The sequence below is a fragment of the Ovis canadensis genome, chromosome 5 (assembly GCF_042477335.2).
Source record: "Ovis canadensis isolate MfBH-ARS-UI-01 breed Bighorn chromosome 5, ARS-UI_OviCan_v2, whole genome shotgun sequence".
Classification (NCBI taxonomy): Eukaryota; Metazoa; Chordata; class Mammalia; order Artiodactyla; family Bovidae; genus Ovis; species Ovis canadensis.
In genome coordinates, this window is record NC_091249.1 from 65,370,185 (window position 1) to 65,389,234 (window position 19,050).

General features: G+C 41.3%; 1 protein-coding gene and 1 non-coding gene across 2 annotated transcripts in view; one reads left to right on the plus strand and one right to left on the minus strand.

Annotated features, from left to right (window-relative positions):
• Nucleotides 1–17,136, minus strand: part of DIAPH1 (diaphanous related formin 1) — a 117,383-nt gene extending 100,247 nt beyond the window's left edge. The window contains exon 1 of the mRNA XM_069589878.1: nt 16,827–17,136. Coding sequence (XP_069445979.1) covers nt 16,827–16,943 — 117 coding nt within the window. The 5' untranslated portion in view covers nt 16,944–17,136. The remainder of the gene's footprint in view (nt 1–16,826) is intronic.
• On the plus strand, nt 11,304–11,410 carry LOC138441947 (U6 spliceosomal RNA). Its single transcript, XR_011257505.1, has one exon. It is a non-coding gene; the product is annotated as a U6 spliceosomal RNA (small nuclear RNA).
• Nucleotides 17,137–19,050: the final 1,914 nt, after the last annotated feature.

Here is a 19,050-nt window from a genome sequence, read left to right on the forward strand (position 1 = left end):
ACAGGAGCTGTGTAGAACTGAAGTACCCACTTGGAAAAAGAAAATCAAAGGAAAAGGGTATATCTGAGGAAAGGAAGTCTATAAAAGAGAAGCACAAAATGATGAGACACTGAAAAAACATGAACTATAAAGCTAATTTACCTTTCAAAAGTGAAATGTGCTTCAGGGAAAGAAAACTGAAGATTATCTAGCAGACCCCAGGAATGAGACGGCACACTCCCATTCTCCGTGACTGCTAAGGAAAACGTGGTAAAGGAGTAAGACTCTAGCAGCTCATCCACTTAGCTCCACACTGCCTGGGCAGCCCCACAGCTGAACTCAGTATTGTCAGAATTCAAACAAGAGACAACAAAGGAAACACAGTAGAGAAGAGTCCAAGATCTTTTATTCCTAATTAAAAGATTTCTTTCAGTCTTCCCCTGCCTTCCAGAATCAGTATGTTTCCTGACACAAACCAGGGAGCCCGGAAAGATTCTAAGCAGTAGCCTGTGTGAAACACGAGTGAGAAATGCCATATAAGAAGCATTAGGTGCCTATATCCATTCCCTTCTTCAATCATTTACTTATAGACTGGGAGCAACAAACTCAACTTCCCTCATAACCATCTAAAACTGATGAGCGTCTGCTTTCCAATAAACCACATTTCCCAACTATAATTAAAATGAGGGGAAAAACTATCTTAGTATTAGAATCAATCCTCTGACAGATAGGTCCAGTATATTCTAATAGTTCTCTAACTGTCCAACAAGACAAGTCTCTTGAGGAAAAGGAGAAGGTAACCTTTTGCCTCCAGCTTAGCTCATCCTGAAGCCTGGGACTGGCAGAGCCTGCATCCTAGATAGCTGATAGCCTCCAGGAAGGACAGTCCACTCAGGTTTCACTATTCCAGCTCAGCAGAACAGGCGGAAAACAGACTGGGAACATGGCATTCTTCCCCTATGTCCATCCAAAACAAACTGCCACCCCCTTGCACTACAAAGAACTCAGGGGTTGCGAAAACAAGCAGCCAATAGAGCAAGCACTCAGGTTCTAAAGTCCTAGTTTCCTACTGTCTAGCCAAGGCTATAGCTTTTCCTGTGGTCATGTATGGATGTGAGGGTTGGACCATAAAGAAAGCTGAGCACCGAAGAATTGAAGCTTTTGAACTGTGGTGTAGGAGAAGACTCTTGAGAGTCCCTTGGATTGCAAGGAGATCCAACCAGTCCATTGTAAAGGAGATCAGTCCTGGGTGTTCTTTGGAAGGAATGATGCTAAAGCTGAAACTCCAGTACTCTGGCTACCTCATGCGAAGAGTTGACTCACTGGAAAAGACTCTGATGCTGGGAAAGATTGAAGGCGGGAGGAGAAGGGGACAACAGAGGATGAGATGGCTGGATGGCATTACCAACTCAATGGACATGAGTTTGGGTAAACTCCAGGAGTTGATGATGGACAGGGAGGCCTGGCGTGCTGCAATCCATGGGGTTGCAAAGAGTCAGACATGACTGAGCAACTGAACCAAACTGAGTTTCCTACCAATGTGTCATATGGTGCGGCAGACACGCCCATCTCCTTTGCTGTCAGGAAGGAGGTGCAAACAGTCTGTCATCTGTGTGAGAGAACAGAGTTAAGTAAAGCTTCCTCTCTTTCAAACATCTCAAGGTTCTGATAAAACTTCCAAATACATAAATAGAAAGCAATAAATAATGTTAACCTACTTTTCCAAAGTTTTGACATATTTCTCAAGATCCAAATACTGATGCTTGTTCTTTACTTATTAGATCTCTTTACTGCCTTAGCTTAGACAAGCTAAGGAAAAAAGGGGGTGTTACTCATTCATTTGGAAACAGTCAATGACTCAGGAATGCTGTTTCCCAATCTCCGTAGCAACGGTCTTCTCCTCCCATGTTGTGATGTGAGAAGCAGAACATCTACTCTTCCTCATGGGTGAGCCTGTGAATGACACACCCAAAGGCCTGGTAGACAGGAAGTTCCTGCAGCTGAGACTGTTGCTACATACAGGCACTGAGTATGAGGCCACCTTGTTTTAAATACCATTCTCAAACCCTTCATTTCTAAATGATGGTTACACCTCTTTTCTTTTATTCTCACATCATTCCTGAATGATGTGACGATAGAAGTCATCAGGGCCTAGTGATAATAGCTTAACTGATCCAAAAATTAAACTACTCAAAAAGCCAGACTTGATCTTACGAAACCACAGTAAACATTTACTGGCCTTTTAGAAATCTAGAACTAAGATTTTGAGAAAATTTGGGGAAGAGAGTAGGGAGACAGCACGAGGTGAAATCTCATTACTCCTCTGTAACGAGAAATATTGGTATAATCAAGAGTTAAAACAAGAACTTTCTAATACTTTCAGTACCTGTACTTGTGTGGAACTATGTTTTAATGAAAACACATTACAGAATTTCATGCCAAAATACTCAGGCTCCAAAGAGACTTCCATGTGTTAATATCATGTATTTTTCTCTTTGGATCTAATTATTAAAAAATAAGTATGATTTCTGGAAAACAAGAGAGGGGATTGTTTTACTTCATTTTTATACACATCTATATTGTCTTAGAAAATGATAATAATGAAAATCACTTTTATAATGAAAATACATTTCCAAGGAATTTCCCGGCAGTCTGGTGGTTAGGACTCTGCCTTCACTGCTGGGTGCCCAGGTTTGATTCCAGGTTGGGGGAATTAAGATCCCACAAGCCGTGTGGTGTGGTTAGGAAAAACAAATTTCCACTTTAAACAAAAGTAGCAATTTTCAAAGATGAGAAAGCTGAAAAATGTATATGACATTGTTTTACAAGAAGAAAACATGTAGAAACTGTAATTGCAATATTGTAAAAAATATCTGTGCATAAAAATGACTAAAATGTTCAAATACTAAGTGAAATAAAAATTTAAAAATTGAGGGTTCTTAGACTTTGCTATTTTGAAAATGTATGTAAAAGTCATTTCAAAAGAAAAGTATAAAAAAAATCATAGCACAGCCTCTAAAGGCAAAGCAACATCATCCAATTTTCATATTCAAAATGCCCACAAGCATTTACTCTTTTCCAGTAGTACTTTGCTTAAGGAAACAATCTGGCAGGGCACAGTTAATAAACTTTAGTTACAAAATGCAATATGAGAAAGAATAATGAACAGTTAGTGGAGTCTAAAAGCTAACTCACCTAATTACATGACCTTGCGCAACTTAATATCTCTAGGCCTCAGTGGCCTTCTCATGTTAAGATGAGGAGGCTAGGTCAGATCATGTCTAGGGTCTCTTCAGGAACCCTTAAAAGCAGTGCTTAGTTACTACTGCTCTTCTGAGGGCAGCCCAATGCCTGCTGCTTGCTGAATAGGACATATCCTACAGTGGCTTCTCACTGCTTCTTCTTGTGGTTTCAATCACAGGAAACAGACGTCACCCATGGGCCTAGAAGTAAGTAACGAACAAACCCTGGCGGATGCAAAGAGCTGCCAACTAAGGCCAACTCCCATCTTTTTAAAATACCAGAATCAAGAAATCACTAGAAACCTCTATGCCTAGGGAGCCTGACACACATCTTTCACAAAAACTAACAAAACTAAAAATATCTCTTTAGGCCCCATGAAAGCAAGATGAAATAATTTTAGAAGAGTCCAAAACAACTTCACTTCTAAGGCCAAATGAAGGAACTGAAGGCACTCCATTGCTATGGGCAGAAATATGTGACTTTGGAGAAAAAAAACGAAGGCAGTCTTACTGCTAGCAGCAATTTTTGTGGAGATCCAGACATATCCTAGGGACCTGAAGACTCCTCTTCATCTTCTTTATGCTATGTAGACCTTTAATTTAATATTCTATGTAAAGCTATGAAAGACTACTGTACTAACAGATTCAATAATACAGGGACTCAGCAACTGTTCACTTTAACTGTATGTTAAAGACCCTGGGATCAAACCCAGGTCTCCTGCATTGCAGGCAGATTCTTCACCATCTAAGCTACCTGGGAAGCCCCAAATACATGTTATCAATCCCAAGACCATTGGGCCAAATACTGCTCTCATTTATAATGATAAAAGTTGGAAGCTCTGTTCTGTGTGAAATAATGCTGAGATTTTTAATCCTATAGATGTGTCCCTTCATTAAACACAAGACAAAACCTAAGATACTATCTTTAGAGAAAAATTAAAATCTTTTCTCAACAGAGTTCTTCTGGTCTGGTATAGTCATATCAGTGATTCTCTTTGCCTTACCGTTACCTTGGTGAGAGGACTAATGTTTTCAAAACTGTCATTAGATCACAGAAATGGAGATCCTTGAAAGTAATCCCAAGATTCAGAAGACTAACAGTAAAACTAAAATATGTAACAGGATATTGTTAACATGAACTAAACACTATCACTGCTCTTAGGTACCTTACAAGCTAGATGGGAGGTATGACCCACCCTCCCCAAAAGAGATCTCGATATCATACTCTCTCTCCCCATATATAGTGCCTTCACAAAAGACTAAAGAACATTTCAAATTAGCATGTGATCAAAACCTACATTGCACTGTGCTGGAGTATGTTTAGAAGAAAATGAAAGGACCCAAAGATAGGCTCAGATTGTTCCAATGACAGTTCCCACCTGAGCCTACAATTTGACTCCAGATGAAGACAGTTTTGTCTTTTAAAATCTAGAATGATCACTGAAAGTCTGAGAAGCTGGATTATTATAATGGAAAAGGAGTGGAAATCAAACAACTATCTAAACTCCATCTAGGCAGCAGAAGTGATTTGCTGGAACCTTAAGACGAATGTATTCAAGTTCTTCACCATCACATACCCACAAGGCCAAAAACTGCATCAATGTGCATCGTGACGTTACCCAATGCAAATTTTCAGTCCTGCTTTCTATAGGTTTCTACAGAAAGAGAACCTAAAAGCTCCTCCCAGGGATAAAATAATCTCTATGAAGTGGCTTTCTTTAAATGATTCATCTCCCACCCATCCTCTTGATGGCTATAACCAGGCCATTTCTTTTTACTACAGCCACACACTCAAACCTGACCCTGTGTTCACACTACTCCCCACCCCATGAAACCCCCTCCCCCTCTCCTCTACCAATCCTTGGATTTATGTCCAGGCCTGATCATGTTCCCCATCTTCTATGACGCTAACTAGCATTGCCCGCAACTATATTCTAAATTATTCATGCAGAGTTTGGGATATTAGTATAGATCTTTGAAATCATTTATGCTATTAATAATTCTCTCATTTCATAAGGAAAGACCAAGAAAAGAGGGGTCACTTGCCCAGAGTTCACATGGTTAATTAGTAGCAGTCAGACTAAGTAGAAATATATGGAAAGAATATGTCACTGGGAATGAGAGATGAGGATACTAATCCTAGCTGTAAATTTGGACAGATCACTTCTGTAGGCCCACATTTCTTCATCTATAAGAGATATGAATTAATAACTTTTAACCATCCTTTTCACCTCCAGCATTCTAAGATTCTGAAACCTAGGTCTTCTGACTCTCAATTCAGTAATCTTTCCACTTAATTCCTTAAATTCTCTGAATTTCTACAACTTTTGAACAGCTACAGCCTATAGCACACTGAGCACAGGAAAACAAAAGGTTTCTAACACCACATATGCAGCGAAAATGCTTTCAGGATAAACAGAATCTCAAAGGTCCCCACTCCTATGCTCATGGCCTTTGAGCTTTTCCTGTCCATTCTTCTACAGCTATGGAAGAGATTACAACCTCTTAAAACGCATGGACTGAACCTGTCAGGTCAACCACATGACTTCTTGCTCTTCTGCCTTTTGCATCTAGGGTAGATTCACACAAACAAGGAAACTGTATTCTCTACTCCTTACCACCAATCATACAGAAAATCCTAGTTTCCAGGTACCTGGACCTCTGTGGCAATGTTTTAATTATTAACCAATTGCTAGGTCTAGAGAATAAACTCCAGCAGTTCCCAGACTCAGGAGAGACCCTGGAGTTGGTAACCATTTGCAATCCTTACGGTCAAGTTTCAGGGCCAGTTCTAAAATATAGAAAAGACAACTAGAGAGCTGGTCTAGCAGCAGCTTCCTCCTCCCTGTATGTCCACTACTTGTTGCTCTTGACAGTCATTCCTGACAAGTGATGCTGCTAGAGCTGTTCTATCTACAAAAGAGACAAGGTTACATTTTAAAAATAATAATTTAGACAACTTTTTAATAACCAGGAGAAAGATGGGTTTTGCATGCACTATAACAGCTACTTTTACATGCTTAAGAAAAGAAAGATTTAATTAAGATTCCTGCAATGGTTTAAAGTCTAAATTATTAAATGCAAAAAGCAGTTAGGTATTTAGCCACTGCACTTTGTTCACCTAGACCCAATACTTCTTTCCCACTAACTGAACTGAAGGAAAGTCCAGTTTAAATAAACCCCAGTAGTCAAAGGGCTCTAAAGATATACCATCAAAATTTTCTATGAAATTCCTAATAGTGAATTTCTTTGACACTATACAAGTGAAAAAACTGGACACTTATAAAGTGTCAACACAATGCAGTAAATAAAATCATGGTTTTGTGTGTGTGTTTTATTTTTTAATCGGCTAGACCTAGCTTTGAATTCCAGTTCTATGACCTAAAGCAAGTTGCTTGATCACACTGAGTTTCAGTTTAATTACCTATAAAGTGGGAATAATAACAGTACCTATTTTATGAGGTTGATGTAGATCAATGAGATAATGAGTCTAGAGCTCTTCAGTGTAGCAATGCTGCTACTGCTAAGTTGCTTCAGTTGTGTCCAACTCTGTGTGACCCCACAGACGGCAGCCCACCAGGCTCCCTAGTCCCTGGGATTCTCCAGGCAAGAACACTGGAGTGGGTTGCCATTTCCTTCTCCTCAGTGTAGCACTAGGGCTAAGTAAGTGTAACAGACAAGTGCTATTATTATTGTTACTCTTACTGTTATTACTACTCCATGTTCTTCCGGTCTGCAATGAAGTAATCCTCCTATCTATAAAGATGCTGAACAATCATTAATATTTATAGATAGGAAGATTGGCATTATACAACCTGTAACACAGTGAATACAGGAAAACGAAAGGTTTCTAATGCCACATAAGAAATGCAAATACTTTCAGGATAAACAGAATCTCAAAGGTCCCCAACCCTAAAAGAATTGGAAATGGTCTGTCTTGTCTAAAGGTGAAAATTTACACCCCAAAGAAAACATGTGGAATATAACTCACATTTCCACAGTGACAAGAGGAGAATTTCAGTTAAATCTTTCAAATTTTTAGGAAAAATATCTTAGTGACTATGATTTTAGCAGAGATTTTTGAAATATGATACAAAAAGCAAAAATAATTGATTGGACTTCAGTCCAAAAAGGAGGGGATATATTATTTGTATGGCTGATTCATTTTGCTATACAGCAGAAACTAAACAACACTGTAAAGCAACTGTACTCCAATAAAAATTAATTTAAAAAGAAAAAATTAATTGGTCTTCATCAAAACTAAACATTTTTGTTTTTCAAAATATACTGTTAAGAAAATGAAAAGGCAAGTCACAGGAGGAAGTAAACATCTGTAAAACATATATCCAACAAAGGACCTGTATTTAGACTGTAATAAAAAGTTTTAAGTGGGCAAAATTTTTGAACAGATACTTCAAGGAAGATATACAGAGAGCAAGTAAACACCTGAAAAGATGCTCAACATCATTAAAGAAATGCAAATTAAAGCCACACTGAGGACTTCCCTGGGAGTCCAGTGGTAAAGAATCCACCTGCCAGTCCAGGGGAGAGGTGTTGGATTCCTGGTCAGGGAAGATTCCGCATGCCTCAGAGCAACTAATAAGCCCATGTGCCAAAATTACTGGAGACCCTGAAACACAGCTACTGAGCCCACATACCTAGAGCTCATGCTCCGCAACGAGAGAAGCCCCCGCAACAAGAAGCCCATGCACAGCAGAGTAGCCCCTGCTCATAGCAACGAAAACCTGGTGCAACCAAAAAAAAAAAAAAGCCACACTGAGATACCATTTGTTGACTGAAAAAATACAAAAAAACAAACGCACAGCCTGAAAGCTGAAATTTATGTTTTATTCAAAGGCCTTACTGAGGACTACAGCCCGGGATGGCAGTCTCTGAGATAGCTCTGAGGGACTATTCCAAAGATGTAAGAAAGGAACCGGGATACACAGAAATTTTTGCTGGGAAAAAAAAAACATGAGGTTGCACATCAAAAGATTACTGCTAATCACAAAACAGATTATCTCAAGTTAATGATTTCAGGACTTTTCTGTATATGAGAAGACGTAAGAGTATGGGCTTACTCAATCATTCCTCTGATACACATCTTAACTACCTAAGGCCAGTATCCTATTTCTCTCCATCCTGAATTCCACTCAGGGTGCACTGTCAGGACAGCTACAGTGACTGATGGCTTGGTGGCTGGCAACCTGTTTTTCTCCTTCCTGAATTCCCCTCAGGGTACAGCATCAGTGACCCCGACAGTGGCTGATGGCTTTATGGCCACAACATCCTTTGCTTACTGAAATGGCAGACAAATTCTGTGTTCACACTATATATACCCACTGTGCAGGTGTGCATGTGTGCTCAATAGCTCTGTGTGTTGGACTCTTTGTGACCCCGTGGACTGCAGCCTGCCAGGCTCCTATGTCCATGGAATTCTCCAGGCAAGAATACTGGAGTGGGTTGCCATTTCTTCCTTCAGGGTATCTTTCCAACCAGGGGTGGAACACACATCTCCAGTACTGGCAGGCAGATTCTTTACCACCGAGTCACCTGGGAAGCCCTCACACACTCACTAGAATGGCTAAAATTTAAGATTGATCATACGAAGAGCTGACAAGGAACCAGAACCCATACACTGCTTGTGAAACTGTAAAATGGTACAACCATTTTGGAAAATAGTTTGGCAATTTCTTGGAAAGTTAATCATAGCCGTATCATATAGCCTAGTCATTCCACTCCTAGGTATTTACAAAAGAAAAATAAAGGCGTATGCCCAGACAAAAACTTGGTACATGAATGTTCCCAGCAAAACAATAAAGAACCAAAACTGGAAACAATCCAAACAACAAAGCTCCAAAACTGGAAACAATTCAAATGTCTATACAGTAAATAAATAAATTACGGTAGGGGCTTCCCTGGTAGCTCAGTGGTAGAGAAGCTGCCTGCAGGAGACACAGGTTCGATCTCTGATCCAGGAAGATCCCACATTCAGCAGAGCAACTAAGCCAGTGCACCACAACTACTGAGGTTGTGCTCTGGAGCCTGGCAGCCACAACTATTGAGCCCAGATGCCGCAACTACAGAAGCCGGAGTACCCTGGATCCCATGCTGTGCAACAAGAGAAGGCACCACAATGGGCAACCTGTGCACCACAACTAAAGAGAAGCCTGGGCAGCAACAAAGACCCAGCACAGCCAAAACAAATAAATAAAATTATAAAAAACTAATTATGGTAAACCCATACAATGTAATACTACTCTGCAATAAAAAAAATAAGAATGAGCTATTAATATAGCTAACATAAATACATTATGCTAAAAGAAACCAAAAGAAAGGGTTCATATTGTGTATAATGCCATTTATATAAATTTCTAGAAAATACAAACAAGTCTACAGTTAAAGAAAGCAAATCAGTGGTTAGTTACCTGAGCACTGGGTCACAAGGAGGGCTGAGAAGAAGAGATTACAATGAGGCAGAAGGAACCGTTGAGGGTGTGGGATATATTCGTTATCTTGACTACAGTAATAGCTTCACAAATTATGCACTAAATATATGTAGTTTATTATATGTTAATTATACACCAATAAAAAAAGATGGTTAGGCTTAACAGCCAGAAAGGTGAAGACCCCGAATAAAGTATGAGCTACTCTGCTGCTGCTGCGTCACTTCAGTCGTGTCCAACTCTGTGCGACCCCATAGAGGCAGCCCACCAGGCTCCCCCATCCCTGGGATTCTTCAGGCAAGAACACTGGAGTGGGTTGCCATTTCCTTCTCCAATGCATGAAAGGGAAAAGTGAAAGTGAAGTCGCTCAGTCATGTCCAACTCTTAGCGACCCCATGGACTGCAGCCCACCAGGCTCCTCCATCCACGGGATTTTCTAGGCAAGAGTGGGGTGCCATTGCCTTCTCTAGGGAGAGGGAAAAAAAAAGTGAGGGTTATTTTTTTACTTGATCCTCAAGTTCTAACATATTTTTAAAAAGGCAGCTATATGTGAGATATAAGCCTACTACCTTGGTTTTCTGTAACCTTTAGGATCAAAGACAGTTTATAAACCAATCTCTGCTGGATCCTTAAAGTGTGCTAAGTCTTAAAAGAAAATGAAAATCCTATTGCTTTCAAACAGTATTACTCCTAAAACAGGGAATAAGTCACAATCAGAAACCCAGAAAAATCATCTAGGACACCATAAACTCTACCTGTATCTGCTACCCTGACAGAATGCCAAAGCAGCTACCACCTAAAGACCACTTATAATCACAACCAAGGATAAGATTTCCCATCTGCCATATAACATTGCTTCCACACACGAAGGCAATGTGTTTCTCTAATTCAGTTCATTATGACAATTCTTTCTTGTGTTCCCTTATCCATCTCATCCCCCTTCTTGGAGGGAAGAAATTTAAGCAACTATTTAAAGGAGAAATTGATACTCCCTAATTGTCACAGAACTATGCAACAGAGTCACTTTCTTCAATCTTTTCTCTCTCAGTCTCAGAGTTTCTAGCGTATCTCTTCCTTTTACATGATCACTTTTCTTCCAAGATCCTGAAATTTACTAAAGGAAATGTAGAATCCAAAATCTATGCTTTTTTCCTCCTCGTTATTTATTCAGTTTTCAACCTACAACTGTAAGAAGGGATTGCTGCTGCACTGAGTGGGTGTTTGGGCTTGATGACATTTAAAGTCCCTTCCAACTCTAAAATTTTAAGACTACCATTCATAGCAAGCTTTGATAATGAATGAAGTAAGAATCTCAAAGGTCAAAGAACAATGATTCACCCAGAGTTATCCTGTAATCAGTGGTAAAATTCCTTAAAATACTGGTCTCAGTTTCCCTTTTCCTTCAGTAACTTTACTCTCTTAAAAGAGTTCTTCAATTAGAAAAATCATTTGGAAAAAAAAGAAAAGTTGTTAAGAAAAAACAAAGCAGGTAGGTAAGAAGATATGTTCATAGTGATTAAAATATTTACTTTTCAATCTTAGCTTTGAAGTTTTAAGAAATTTTAGCATCAAAAAAAAAAAAAAAGAACTAGAATCAGTTCTTATAGCAGCTGGGCAATATTAAAAAACAAAGAGGGTGCTCGCTTCGGCAGCACATATACTAAAATTGGAACGATACAGAGAAGATTAGCATGGCCCCTGCGCAAGGATGACACGCAAATTCGTGAAGCGTTCCATATTTTTTCACAGCAGGATCCTCTATGATCCACCTCCCAGAATGCTGGAAATAAAAGCAAAAATAAACAAATGGGATCTAATTAAAATTAAAAGCTTCTGCACAACAAAGGAAAATATAAGCAAGGTGAAAAGACAGCCTTCTGAATGGGAGAAAATAATAGCAAATGAAGCAACTGACAAACAACTAATCTCAAAAATATACAAGCAACTTATGCAGCTCAACTCCAGAAAAATAAACGACCCAATCAAAAAATGGGCCAAAGAACTAAATAGACATTTCTCCAAAGAAGACATACGGATGGCTAACAAACACATGAAAAGATGCTCAACATCACTCATTATTAGAGAAATGCAAATCAAAACCACAATGAGGTACCACTTCACACCAGTCAGAATGGCTGCGACCCAAAAATCTGCAAGCAATAAATGCTGGAGAGGGTGTGGAGAAAAGGGAACCCTCCTACACTGTTGGTGGGAATGCAAACTAGTACAGCCACTATGGAGAACAGTGTGGAGATTCCTTAAAAAATTGCAAATAGAACTACCTTATGACCCAGCAATCCCACTTCTGGGCATACACACCGAGGAAACCAGAATTGAAAGAGACACATGTACCCCAATGTTCATCGCAGCACTGTTTATAATAGCCAGGACATGGAAACAACCTAGATGTCCATCAGCAGATGAATGGATAAGAAAGCTGTGGTACATATACACAATGGAGTATTACTCAGCCGTTAAAAAGAATTCATTTGAATCAGTTCTGATGAGATGGATGAAACTGGAGCCGATTATACAGAGTGAAGTAAGCCAGAAAGAAAAACACCAATACAGTATACTAACACATATATATGGAATTTAGGAAGATGGCAATGACGACCCTGTATGCAAGACAGGGAAAGAGACACAGATGTGTATAACGGACTTTTGGACTCAGAGGGAGAGGGAGAGGGTGGGATGATTTGGGAGAATGACATTCTAACATGTATACTATCATGTGAATTGAATCGCCAGTCTATGTCTGACGCAGGATGCAGCATGCTTGGGGCTGGTGCATGGGGATGACCCAGAAAGATGTTATGGGGAGGGAGGTGGGAGGGGGGTTCATGTTTGGGAATGCATGTAAGAATTAAAGATTTTAAAATTTAAAAAAAAAAAAAAAGTCTAAACATGTCAAACTAAAAAAAAAAAAAAAAAACAAAGAGGAAGGGAATGACAGACAGCAGGGCAGGGAGAGAGGGTTGGCATGGTCTCACCTAACCCTAATCAGGGACAACCAATCAATGGTGCTCTGCTGGTTAGCAAGAGGTGATTTTTTTCCCTACTGCTTTCAAATAAAAGTGATAAAGAATGGAAGGTTCAACACAACAAAGAAAAACACAAGGTTTGTTTGAATATGGGGATGTTTTTGGTAGTCATGAATGATTTCAACTGAGACACAAAATGAGAGGAAACACCACCTGCATGTACAAACTTTGTTTCTCTACAATACCGAATATTTCTTATTAATAAACATGCTTTTAACCTGTTCTTCTAATTCACACCTTATCTTTTACGTCTCTATTACATTTCACTGAAAATATAACACTCTCCAAGAATAACTTGACAATCCATTTACAAAATACACTGAGCACCCCAGGGGTAACAAAAGGTGATTTTACCACACAGGGAATAAAATTAGTCTATTCTGACCTGTATGCCCATCAACAAAGTTAAATCATTCCTCACTTGTTACTATTTTCTTAGCTCTTTAAAATAAATTTACAACAATTTAAAACAATTTACAGGTCATAAAAGTTTCAACTCTTTTTATAAAAATATCCCAACATTTAACAACTCTCTCAAGAGATTTAAATGCTGAGGCATTCCCTCAGTTTCACCTCCTGTGAAGGAGGATTTCCTTAGAGACAAGTGAAAGTAACATTATCCAGTGATCCTTGGGCTGTGTCTTTAAAGACTAGGCAGGCAGAGGGCAAATTTTTAAGGTATCATGCTGTCATCTCAAACTCTCACTAACATTCCTATAGGTTCCTCTCCCTCTTTTCAAACTATGTAATCCCTGTGTTTATCAACTTTCAAAAAACACAAATGATTTGTATAAAGTTCTCTGCATACTCCTTGGTTTTGAGCGACCTTTTGGAACAAAGTTAGTATCTTTAAGAGGAAAGAAACATAAACAACTCCACTTCTTTTATAATCTTCACCTTTCCTAATATCTGTTTAAAATTCTGCCTAGCATCCTTCATCCCTGCTCTCATTTTGGATGAACAGGGATCTACAACTAAATGAACTTTCACTCTCACTTTGCTTTTAGAAACTGCAACATGGTAAAAATTTAACATAGGTGTCCAACAATAAACAAGATTTTAAAAATTACATACCTTGTACTGTCTTTAATCCCACACTAAGCATGTTTTACAAAGTTAGGCTCCTAGTTGAATTAAGATGCAATAGTCTTTCTTAAAACAGATCAATTCTTGATTGTATGAGAAGATATGCAGTCTACAAAATGCAGAAATGCTCTGCAGCCTCCTAACATCCTGGTTATACTTACTCCCCTTACACATATTTCAGAAATCAGTCTATCTGACACCCACGCTCATCACTGCTAAAAAGTAAGAAAACACTCTGTTCATTTAGCATTTTTATCTTCCTTTGTCTTAAGGGCTTCCAAAAGGAACTGAAATAATGCTGGACGAGGGATAAGCTCATGGCCCAGAGACAGACTGAAGAAGAACCAAGGAATGGAACACCAGACACCCTGGCTTCACCACACACATTTGCATCTCGAAGAACCACATGTTTTAAAAAGATGATCCTCACCCCTTTTTCAACTTAGGTTCCTTGTGTCCTTTCCACACAAGCTACCTCAGAGAGTAAAGAGCAAATCTTTGGTAACTTGTGAGTTCTGTTTTCTCATCAGTTGATCTACACTTAGAACCGCATAAGCTTGGAAAGTTATACAGCAGCTAAAGGGATTAGTAACTCCTCAGATGCAAACAAATAATCTTCAGGCACACTCAGTCCAAACGAGCACAGTTTTATAAAATGTATTCTTAATGGAGTTCCCGAGGACACACACTAGAAAAGGTGGAGTAGGCGAAACCCTTTTGACTTCACTTTTAGCCTACAGTTCAAGGAAACTAAGCCATGGGTAACAAATGCAAACCAGCAATCTCGCCCACTCTACCACCCCCATATACATACACAGACACAAAGAGAAGTGGATTGCAATGCTCCTCCTAGGCTCTCATTTCCACAGAGTTCTTACATAAAAAGCAACGAGAAAGACAGACTATGGTAAAGCCTTGAGGTATGGTACAGCTGGCAGTAAAGGGGTTAAACAGCACTACTTTCCTGGAAACCTACCAATCCCTCAGCCAGGAATGCAATTCTCACTATCTGTGTGTGTACATATTTTCTAAAAATTCAGCAGATTAAGAGTTAAGAAAAACACCTCAAAAGAAAAAGAGAACTTGGTTCAGCTCCACCCTCCCTAAAGCAAATACCAACTCTGAGCCAAATCCACTCAGCATACACAAGACTCCATGGACATTCCAAAAAACAGGTGAAAAGAAGTTGAATTTCCTCAGGTATCTCACTGTTCAGCCCCAAATACTTCGCAGAATTCACAAATTGGTGAAACTCATGTTAGATACAACAAGCACACATAAAATTCCATTTAGAACTTGAAAAACATTTACAAGTCACAAAGGTCACTATAAATCAGCAAAAATAGCTGGAATTCGGGTGAGTAAGGTCAAATAGTACCCATGGAAACAAAAGCAAAACAAAAGGATACAGAAATAGAAGATACACGGGCCCTAAAGCTTAAGACTTCGCAGGAAAGCTCCCTAACTAGAGTGTCATGCTTATCCTAAAGAAACCTAGGAGAATGTTGCTTTGATCACCAGTGAGGGAAGGTTGTCACTACTATTAAACCCACATTTCTGGGGGGGAAAAGACAGTCACCAGATAAAAACAGGCACTGACTTGACAGCCTATAGTCACTGGATAAGACAGTCCAGAAGCACCTGTCTTGATGGAAATAGGTAGGAAGAGATGAGTCACTATTTTAAATCTGTTCAGTACTCTCCACATCTCAACCCTCAACGTCCCAAAGCAACATTATCTTCCTGTTTTCATCACTTTCTCAGTTTTCTTCCCAAACTTGTGGAGCTGCGTCAGAATGCTAATGGGTGGGGATAAGAGAAAGAGGGAAAGTTAGAAACCATTTGGTTAGTAGAAAGAAGACACCGAGGCGCGGAGTCAATTACCTGGGAGAGACTACAAAACTAGTTAGGAAAGGTTATTAAGATCCAAGACGCCCTATCTTGGACAGCGCCTCCTATCTTTCCCTCGATAGCGTAAAAACCAACATTCAGTGTAGGCAAAGATAATAAGATACCACGGTGTTACACGAATACCAATATCCTTTCAGACTGGAAGTAACTGGCACCTGAGGAAAACCCGACTCTTCTACAGGTCGGGAAAAAGGTTATCAGTAGCCCTGGAGCACAGGAGGTAGCAGAAGAGCTGAGGAGATTGTTATCATGAAAACGCACAGAAGACAGTTATAATCAGGCACTCAAAAACTTCTGGACCTTTTTAGTCCAACTTCTTCCCCGTGGGGTAGGGTGATCACCACTCTTAAGTCAAGAAGGGCATATTCTTGAGAGAAGTTCCAATCCCCTGACAAGTGACCAATTAGCAACAGAGCAAAGAGACAGGTGTTCTGGATGGGGAAATACTGGAAAGTCAACTACCGTCATACCCAACGACCACAGGAACTGGGCAGGAACCCCTTTCTGCAGTCACAAGGACAAACGTCCAAGGGAAGAGGGAAGGTAGGGCCCAAGTCAGGTAACATTCCTGAGGGGAAGGATTATCAGGTGACACCGGGCTGAGGGCCCAGAGAAGGGGACTGGGCGGGAGCAAAGTTAGCAGGTGAAAGGGATCAAGCTTGGGGAAGGAAGTGACCTTTGGAGAAGCAAATAAGAAGATACCAAAAAAGGGGGGAAGGGTAATAAGAGAAAACGGACCCAGAAAAGCACTGAGGCTAGAGATAGAGAAGGCGTGTTCGGGTAACGGAGGAAGAAGAAAGGAAGTGGGGCTGAGAGGGAAGAGATAGGGCTGAGACTGTCCAGGGCTACGCGGGTAAGGGCAGAACATGAGGGCGGGGAGAAGAAAGCCCCGAGGTTGCCAGGGCAAGAGCCGGGTGGGACTCCGGGGATTCCCGAGGTCCCAGAGCGGCCGGAGGTCGGGCTTCGGAGCCCAGCATCGAGCAAAACGAGGAAGGGAGGCGCGGGGGCGGCTCCCTAGAAACGGGCGTGCACCCCTGGGGCCAGCTGCGGGGGGTCTCTGGGGTCCTGAGGGCGGTTAAGGGGCCAGCCTGAGGGAACCAGGTGGGAGGGACACTCACAAATTTCTTGGATTTGCCGCCGTCGCCGCCTGCCGAAGGCAGCTCGTCCGGGTTCCGGCCCTTCTTCTTGTCCCGGGTCCCGCGGCCGGGTCCCAGGCCCCCGCCGGGCGGCTCCATGTCCAGGTTTGCGTTGCTAGTGACCCCGCGCCCACGCCGCTCCCGCCCGGCAGCTCCAAGCCCGCCGCTGCCGCCGCCGCCGCCGCCGCCGCCCAGCAGCTTCTCAGTCCGCCGCCGCGCCCCGCCTCATTAGCATGCCGGGCTGCGCGCGCCTCATGAATATACAACGGCGACGCCTTGCTCCCGCCCGCCTGCCCCACTTCCGCCCGGACCCGCAGCACCTACCAACGGGGGAAGGGAGAGGGTGGAGGAAAGCCGCGGAAGCGCACTACCTGCCTGGCGGGCCTAACCATTTGGACTCACGTTGGGGGGGGGGGGGGGGAGGGGGAGTGGGCGGTGTAACTCTCTGGGACAGCGCCGCCTGCCGGTTGGAGCAGCGCAGGCCTCCCTGCTCCCACGCAGTGCCCACGTGGCTGTGAAGCCTGGACCCTCTCACACCCCAGAGTGTGATATTATTATCTGAACAAAAAAATTGCATGAGAGAGACTTATCCTGGCAGAAAATTTAGTGCCAAGCTTTCCCGGATAATAGTTTTTATGTGTTCAATACCCACGGAGCACACGAAAAAATAAAGTGATAGCTACCATTTATGTGCCAAGAACAGAGCTTGGTTCAGGGCCAGTGCTAGAGCAAACTCTACCTGCTCTGGAGTTCAATTACCTAGTTCTAAATTCCAGGTCTACTACGTTCCACGTTCCTAATCTGGGAAAACTAGTTATTGTCACTGCTGTGCCTGAAACTTAATAATAGTTAACCATTTACCATACACTTGTTCTATGCCAGACCCTTTGCAAAAACATGACGTGTATTTTCTTACTGAATCTCCACAATGGCATGTGACAGATTCCACTAGTCTCACCATTTTAAGGACAGGAAATCTGTACAACGACAATTGAAGTGACTTACCCAAGGACACATAATTGACCAAAAAAAATAAAACCAGGTTGGTCTGATTGCCAAGCCCTGTGTTTAAAAAGGATTCCCTACTGACATGAAGAACTGACTCAGTTCTTTCTTTTCATGAAGAAAAGACCCTGATGCTGGGAGAAAAGAAAAGACCCTGATGCTGGGAAAAACTGAAGGCAGAAGGAGAAGGGGATGACAGAAGATGAGATGGTTGGATGGCATTACTGACTCGATTAACATGAGTTTGAGTAGGCTCTGGAGTTGGTGATGGACAGGGATGCTGCAGTCCATGGGGTCCCAAAGAGTTGGACACGACTGAGCAACTGAACTCAACTGAATTAACATAACCCAAACTGAGTGAAAAGAACAGGCATTCTCCAAAAGTGTGTTCTTTGCTCTACTCACTTGATTCTTTCCTCACCAATTTCCTCTATTCTCCCAAATACATCTGGTCCTTTGTATGAACAGTATGTGGCACCCAGTAGGCCTTCAAACTCTGGACTTAATTATCTTGCTCACAACCAGCAAAAGACTTCAACTGCATGTTCCTGGAGGACAGCCAATGACTCACTAGGGAGCCGCCAGCGCTCAATCTAGGGTCTGGTATGTTACAAGGAGTCTGCCAAAACTGCTGGCTCCTAAATCTGACCTTCAGCTTTTACCTTTCACTTTCTAATTGCCTAATGGAAAGTTGCATAGGACTGCCCAGCCCATACTTTAAACTCAATTTGTCCAAAGCAGTCCCAAATAGCTACCTACTTTCTAAGCTAGAGTATTGAGAAACAGACGGGATCAAAGCTGGGAAGGAGTGATCCAGGTATTACTCTTCTTTCTGATACCATTGTCTACATCTGATAAACCATTTCTCTTCCTTCCTACTGGACTGTAAACTCCAGGGAAGAGTCCATATTTGTGGCTACTATAGTATCCAGCATCATTCTTCACATAAACAATGAAGATAATGAGCAACTGCTTATATCAGGCACTGTGTTAAGTACCTGACATGTTTTCTCAGTGTACCTTAACTAGCATCACCAATCCAAACACCCAGGACTAAAAACCTGAAGTCATCCTCTATTCCCTCTTTTAAGCTACTAATCTTCCCAGGTTTGTCTAACTCTTAATTAAAATGCTGTATTAATGCCGTATATATATATATAAGTAAGATAATCCATGTAGAATCCATATGCACAGGTAGTAA